General features: G+C 37.4%; 2 protein-coding genes across 6 annotated transcripts in view; both read left to right on the top strand.

Annotated features, from left to right (window-relative positions):
• Positions 1-5,536, top strand: part of LOC107695549 (regulating synaptic membrane exocytosis protein 1-like) — a 48,358-nt gene extending 42,822 nt beyond the window's left edge. Inside the window, exons 4-7 of the mRNA XM_016495566.1 lie at positions 1,352-1,653; positions 2,782-3,590; positions 5,258-5,298; positions 5,471-5,536. Of these exons, the coding sequence (XP_016351052.1) occupies positions 1,355-1,653; positions 2,782-3,590; positions 5,258-5,298; positions 5,471-5,536 (1,215 nt within the window). The 5' untranslated portion in view covers positions 1,352-1,354. The remainder of the gene's footprint in view (positions 1-1,351; positions 1,654-2,781; positions 3,591-5,257; positions 5,299-5,470) is intronic.
• Positions 5,537-7,558: 2,022 nt separating this feature from the next.
• LOC107693914 (regulating synaptic membrane exocytosis protein 1-like) overlaps positions 7,559-7,789 on the top strand; it is a 26,495-nt gene continuing 26,264 nt past the window's right edge. For all 5 annotated transcript variants that reach the window (XM_016493765.1, XM_016493650.1, XM_016493699.1 and 2 more), the window contains exon 1: positions 7,559-7,651. In XM_016493765.1, the coding sequence (XP_016349251.1) occupies positions 7,616-7,651 (36 nt within the window). In that variant the 5' untranslated portion in view covers positions 7,559-7,615. The remainder of the gene's footprint in view (positions 7,652-7,789) is intronic.

The following is a 7,789-nucleotide window of genomic DNA, read 5'->3' as shown; positions in this document are numbered from 1 at the left end:
AAAAAAAAAGGAGAAAAAATTTGGAATGTGCCAAGATCTTTTGTGTTCCTCGCTCCTGATCCTCCTGCTAAAGGAATCAGCAGGCAGGCTTTCTGTGTGTGTGTGGAGGAGGGTGATGGATAGCGCTGCTAATGTTTGCGTGTAGCATGGCCCGACCCTCCGTACTTTTCCCCACAGTTCCTGCGAATCTTCCCACAGTGACCACGGTCAATGCCTTTGCTCTGTGGGCATGTGATTACATCCCACGGAGCTCGCAGTTTCAAGTCTCAACCTCTTGTTTCAACAACACCCACCTTCTGTCAGCTAACATTACTACCTTATATTCATTGTTTGTCTTTACATTTATCCCTGCTAGCACAACAGTTTCCTTTCTGTCTCATTTTTTCAGTTCACACCTCCTCCTGCCTACATTATCCCTTATAGCGGGCTGCCGTTTTGTCTGTCAGACCTGAGTCACGTATTTCAGGGTTTCAGTGTCTCTGCCAGATTAGGTCTTTTTTTGACGCCTCAGCTTTTATTTTTGGTCACCACATGATGAAGAACCCGTTCATCTGTACATCTGTAGCTGTGTAGTCAGGGAAGACATTTTTTATGTGAACTTGGGGTATCACATGTACAGTAATTTGCATAATATATGCATGCAACAATCTATTAGTTACATTTTTTACAAAATCATTAGAAATGCGATTAATTAGCCAAGTTTAAATGTATAAATGTTATTCATTAATGATTAATAATAATAATAATAATAATAATAATTATTATTATTATTATTATTATTCATGACTTGAAATCCCTAAAAGGTGTATTTTTTAAAAATAATGCTTCAGTGCTAATGATAAAAATGCTTCGGTTTATTAAATAATTATTTAATAGTTTATTAAAATGTATTATTGCATTTTTCTTGGTTATACCACATTACATTTTATTGTCATTAAATTTAAATTGTTCGTAAAAATGGTATTAAAGTAAAAAAAAAAACATATGAAACCAACATAATTTTTTTTCTTTCTTTATTATGGACACAACTTTTCATTGACCCAGAATCAAGAAATGCATGAAATGAATGTCATCCTAATTTCATCTGTCATCTTTTTGAATTTTGTATTATTTTGTTAGATTCAAAATGTCACACACATGTGAAGTATGTAATTTTTTCTGTGTCAAAACACTTTCTTATATTTCAGTTTAATATAATAAGTAAACCATTTTGGGTGGGACTACAGTATCTGAAATCATTTTTGGATTCATTATTTTTGCAGTTATGTTTAAAATTACAGAAGTTACACACTTCACCTTCACAAAATTAGTGAAACTTTAAATTTGACATATGATATTTCTTTTACCCCAGGTAATGTGGGTATGTAACAAGTGCCGAAGGCAACAGGATATGCTCACTAAATCAGGAGAGTGGTTTCCAAGCCATGGGCCCAAGGCTGGAGAGCTTGGGTCAGCAGTGAGTGAACCGGCCATGTGTGGAGATCCCGTTGGGGAGAAGAAGGTGCGCTCTAGGTCTCAGAACCCTCTCGACTCCTCCGTTTCCACTGCCCATGATACCCAGCCACATGCCCCGACCGACCCCAGAAAAGGCCCTTCCACAGGGTCAGCCGACACGCTGTCATTGCGGTCACGCAGTGAGCCTCCACAAGAAAGGTACACTTCAGCCTCTCACTCTCTCGATACAAAATCTAGAAAAGTAACTGTTTCCCAGAATATTTTTTAAAGGTTATAATGAACAAAAAATGATTAAAGTCAGAATTGACAATTCTTACTTGTTTATGGACTATTGCGGTGTTTATTATAAATTATTCATCTGTGCACAATTTTTTTAGTTCAGTTGCCCTTGTAATCTTTAATTAAAAACATTGACTTCCCTCCCCCTCGCAACAGTATCTCTTCTCTGATGACGTGTGCAACAGTGCGAGAACAGTACAATGATCCCTCCAGCAACCTGTCACTCAAATGAGATCTCAGCAATTGGCAAACAACAACAATCCAACGATCCAATCAATACCTGATGGACAAAATCAAGTCCCACCCTACGTTTTTTCTTGCTTGAGTAGCCATTTCACTCTGATAAAATAGGGAAGATAATCACAACTTTCATTTCAATGTCGACTTTAATAATTATAAATGGTTTATTTTTTTGCAGTTAAGATGTATTGTTGTAATCACATTTAAATAAATTACCTGATAGCTTTGGATGACACATTTTATTTGTATATATGGTACACTCTTAAAAATAAAGGTTCCAAACTGCGGTTTTCTCAGTGATGAGAATTTTTTTTGATTCCCCAAAGAACCTTTCAGTGACCAGTTCTTAAAAGAACCATTATTTTCCTTAGTGTGAAGAACATTTAAATAATCTAAAGATCCTTTTTCCATTAAAAAGAACCTTGTGAGGTTCCATGGATGCCAATAAAGAACCATTGTTTTTAAGAGTGTATTTACTCTTAGAATATCTTAGATATTCACTACTAGATTTCATCATAGTTTGGGCACTCTTTAGCTGGCCAACTAAACCAGCTAAACACCAGTTTAGCCAGCTAGACCCGGCTAGATGAAGTTTGGCCAGGCTTGAGAACCACATTAAACCAGCTCAGACCTGCAGACCAGTTTAGGCGAGTATTTTCATGACAAACAAGAAGCATCATGACATTGTGTTGCTCATTTGGTATGCATTGCGTTGTCTCATTAAAACAGCATCCAGTTCTTTTCAATTTGGAAAGACTGTCTGTAAGAATGTCTCTTTGTGATACTGTGCAATTATTTGACCTCTAGAAAAAAGCCACCAGCAGCCTCTGATCAGAATGGCAAGCTAGGGCCAAGAGGTGAGAGGCGGCGAGGCCTGTCCAAAATCCACTCTGAGGAGCGAGATACTGGAGAAAATCGGAGAGAAAGTCGAAGACTGATGAAGACTCGCTCTCAGGAGCACGACAGTCCTGAGACCAGGAGGATTGAAGCAGAGCAGAAACCACCCAGGGAACAGTGCAGGTTTGATGCTTCACATCATCCGGCCAAACTCCGGCCGGCGGAGCCTGATGGACGTATGCATCCTAAGCCGAGGGAGGCAGGGGAGATGGTGCAGGACAACAGAGGTGCACGTAGATGGGCAGATGGGCAGCAGGCCTCGCTGGAGGGCAAGCAGCAGGCCTACGCCCCAGAGAGAACCGCGGGGGGTACAGGTTTGCAGGGTGCGCCTGTTGTGCAGGGTCCTCCTCCTAAAACGAACCACACCCCACAGCCGCCCGCTCCAGGGTTCAGGGTGGGCCCTGCCATGCCCGCAGGCCCACCTGAGCTCAGGGAGCCTCAGGAATGGGACAGGAAGTTGCAGCCAAGCCACCTGGACCCCGGCTCGGCTGCGCTGTTGCGCAAATCGAAACGACAAAAAGCTGAGAGCATGCTGCGCAATGATTCGCTCAGCTCTGACCAATCGGAATCTCTACGACCGCCCCCACCCCGCCCCTACAAGAGCAAACGGGGAGGAAACAAGAGGCAGATGTCTGTTAGCAGCTCGGAGGAAGAGGCCGGTTCGACACCGGAATACACCAGTTGTGAAGATGTGGAGATTGAGAGCGTCAGTGAGAGAGGTGAGTCAGATGGATATCTGCTTTTGTGTAATTTATATATTTAATCATGTGTTTGCATAAACACAAACCTCCATGATTCAGAAAAGGAAATCACCATCAATATGAATGTAATATTAGTTTGATTGATGAATTTAGTACTTTTTGCAACGGGTTTGCAATGGATTAGCGATGACTATCAAGAGGTTGCTTCATTCATTTACTTTGTGTGCGAATGGCAGGGTTTTCAACAATGACTGTCCATAAAGGTCCTGCAGGTTTTATACTTTTTTAATTAATTCATTACATTCTGTCTTCCTTTCTTTCTTTCTTATATGCCACGAGGCTATCGTTGCCGACAAGTTTTATACTTTATAAAACATACTGATTTCTTAAAAAAAAAAGAAATAATTTGACATGTTATATATACACTACTGTTTAAAAGTTTAGGATTAGAAATCATTCTAAAATGCTGATTTGGTGCTCTAGGAACATTTCTTATCATTATCAATGTTTAAAATAGTTGTACGGAAATTGTTTTGCAGATTTTTTTTTCAGGATTCTATGGTAAATAGAAAGTTTAAAAGAATAGCACTGATTTAAAATAGAAATATTTTATAAATGTATTTACTGTCACTTGATCTGATAAATTTAATGCATCCTTTCTGAATAAACAGTAGTTAATTAAAAAAATAAAATAAGGATAGATAGATAGATAGATAGATAGATAGATAGATGTTCATATTCGCGCGATTTTTTGCGCAGCTCATCAGTGAACAACGGCTCTGTGTAGTTAATGCTGCTCAATGTGAAAGCACGCAGGTGATGGAGATTTACCGCTGATTACAGAACCGTCTTTACTGACAAGATGCGTTAAATATCGCATGCGATTAATCGTGCAGCCCTAATATTAATCTATATAAACGTGTGTATGTTTGTGTGTTTCTAAGGTGTTTTTAGTGATTTTGAGTCAGAAGAACTCATCCCCAAATCTATATTTAAGTCTTCAAAGCAAATTTGTGGGATTTTTTTGTCAGTTTCATCATTCACAAGGTTTTTAAAAAAAAAGTATCATATCAATAAAAGCGATGCTTCTCTAGCAAATACCACTTATTATTTATTGAACATTTGTCCATATAAAAGCTACTGGCCAACCGAAAGTACATCACACTTTTATTTTGAACCTTTTAAAAGCTGACTGAAAGTAATTCAAATCTGATGTCTATAGCAACATTTAATTTTTACAATCTATTTTTGTTTTTCGGATGACAATTTGAGCACTTTTCACCATCTCGCGTCATGCTCAAGACACCCCAGGTGCTCAAACATGCCCAGAAACGCGTATGTACAAGGCACTCATCCATATAACATGCCAACAGTAAACAGAATGCCAACGTCACGGAAAGCGTTTTTGCTGTCAGCATTTGATTCCACTGTCTGGGGACTAAATGTAGCTCTTAAACATATATTTACAAACACTCTTGCTCCCTCTTGCACTGCAAGTGGGTCAAAGCAGAACATATTTTAGCGTGAGATCTTGGCTGCAGGTGCCATTTTGGGGCTCAGATATTCATTAAGCGTAAACAAAGTGGGTTTAGAGATGGACTCTGGCTAGTGTAAGGCGGCAGCTCACATAGTCAGCATATGTACTGTACAGTGTATCTCTATGAACTTTTGTGTGTTTGTTTTAGGGGACTGGGAGTGCTGTCCACTGGACCCCACTGCGTGGCATGTAAGTCATTCCTACATTGTGTTTTAATCATTTAAAGTCATCATTCATTGATTGTTCAATGACCATTTTACTTCCACAATGTGATATTTTTTTAGAAGAAAATGTAGCACAGGACTTGTAAATTGACTGATCTGTAAACTGTAAATTAACTGGATGTGTTTGTTACATATAGTATGCCACTGTAGCTCACATTGCCAGGGTCATGGGTTCGATTCCCAAGAAATGCATGAAGTTGTAAAATGCATAGCTTGAATGAAAATGTATACATTTTAATGTGACATACACCAGATTTGAGCAATACCAAATGCAAATTTGCTAAAACAATTACTAAATAGCTATTTGCACATTGGTTAACATTAGGCATGGTGTGGTCTTAAGTGGAAAATTAACTTTTTGAATAAACCTTTGGAATAAGTATTAGAATGACGCATATTTTCTTTGCAATAGCAATTTTTTTTTTTTGTTTGTAAGACGAACAGGAGGGTGAACTAAGAAAGTCGATAGTAAATTTTGTTTTTTTTAAACTTAACTTTAAAGTGACTGAGAACACTGGTGAGTTGCGTGCAGTATTACTTAGTATAATTGAGATAATATAGTTTTTTTTATATATATATTTTGAATGAGTTTTTATATATTCCTTTTAGTTATTAAAGTTAGTAAAGTTATTAAAGTTTTAGTAATTTTTTGTGTTCTTGTGTTGTGCTTTTTTATGTCTATATAATCTTTTTTCCATTTTTATTTCAGTTTTAGTATGTTATTTAAGTACATGAAGTGAAACTAAATGAAAATGTTTCTGTTTCTGTTAGCTATAATAACCCTGGTTGTGTCTGTGTGATAGATAGATAGATAGATAGATAGATAGATAGATAGATAGATAGATAGATAGATAGATAGATAGATAGATAGATAGATAGATAGATAGATAGATATTTGTGTGTAATAGGCTGAAAACCTAATCTACATACTAATGAATTACTTATCCAAGTCTTAATAACAGTATTTTACAGTGTATCTACAGTGGATATTTATAAAGGAGATGGTATGCGCAGAATAATTGTTCACTGGTTTTGACTGGTTGAAGGTTGGGGTGTGAAGGAGAGGAGGTTATTCACATTGCACTGTGTGCTGTTATCCTGGCAAACTGTCTGAACACAGACTTAAAAGGTCAGTGTATTAACACAAGCCAGGGGTGAAATGTAAACATTGTGAGTTGAATAGGAAAGACAGGCTATAGGAGAAGGAATGAGAGACTAAAAATAGGAGAACAGGACATTGAGAGGAGGTTAAGCAGAAAACAAGCTTGCTCTTATCAGTGCAACAACATTTCATCAGGTTCAACAGAAACAACAGGTAAGAGAATTTACTCTTTCTTCTAAAGAAAAGGAACTGAATAATTCAAGTTGACACCTCATACTTTTGTTATTTAACAAAAGTATTCTGTTATAATTTTCTTTATTACAAGAAATTTGAACTTTAAACTCAAAGTGTTGTTTTTCAGTTGTACAGAACTGGGTACAAAATCTTGAGCAGAGATTGATATTTATTAGATTTGATTTCTTTGTTGTTGCCTTGGAAAGTTAGAATTATTAGAAGTAGATTAATACAAATGTGTAACAATACATACTGTATGTTGCAATGTGAAACTATGTACTAATGAAATATTTATTTGCTAAGCACTATATTTTGGAGGTCATGTGAATGAGAAGTACAAGGCTTAGATAAAAGCCCACACAGGGGACCAATCCACCATGCAACAAGCAATATATTAAACATTTATACCCTTAGACAGCTAATACTTCATGCAGACCTCTTCTTCTTAATATTACTTCATGGCATTTTATTATGACTTATACATGTTTCTTTTGTGAGTTGCTCAGTGTTTTGTGCTGAAAATGTTTTTCTGGAGTGTTTTTTTTTTTTTAGCTGTTAAAACTTTCAGGAGTGATAGTTGAATTTTGTTGCTTTCCAGAGTTTAAAATTTAGTTAGAGTAACTTTTTATAGGACAACCCTGCTCAGAACTGGGTTAGACAGTGAAGAAGCAGCCTTCCTTAAAGTAACCTATGAAGATTCCCTGAGTGGCATGCTTGTAAGTAAGCTATCCAGGTCTCAAGGTCTCTTTTTCCCCTTATTTTGAACCCCTGAACCTTTTTTTTTTAATCAGATGCCTCACTAGCTGAAGCTACTTTATAAAATCAATACTTTTGACTCTAAAAAATTGGATTGGATGAGTCATGTTGTAAAATAACCAGTATTTGGCAGCCCTCCAAGGAAGGTGATCATTTAATTGGCCGAATCACTTTGAGCAAGAGAACAGCCATGCCAAAAGAGGCTGGGGCTCTGCTAGGGCTAAAGGTGAGGGGAGAGCAACTCGCATAAACATACTGTATAAACACAAGTTCCTCTCCTGACTGTTATGAAGACAACAAGTACACCATGTGTCATGGACCATGTACAAAAAATGAAAACAAACACACACACACACACACACAC

This window comes from Sinocyclocheilus anshuiensis, unplaced genomic scaffold (assembly GCF_001515605.1).
Source record: "Sinocyclocheilus anshuiensis isolate Anshui unplaced genomic scaffold, SAMN03320099.WGS_v1.1 scaffold193, whole genome shotgun sequence".
Lineage (NCBI taxonomy): Eukaryota > Metazoa > Chordata > Actinopteri > Cypriniformes > Cyprinidae > Sinocyclocheilus > Sinocyclocheilus anshuiensis.
Note: the sequence above shows the minus strand (reverse complement) of the source record. Positions and strands in the feature narration are given on the sequence as shown.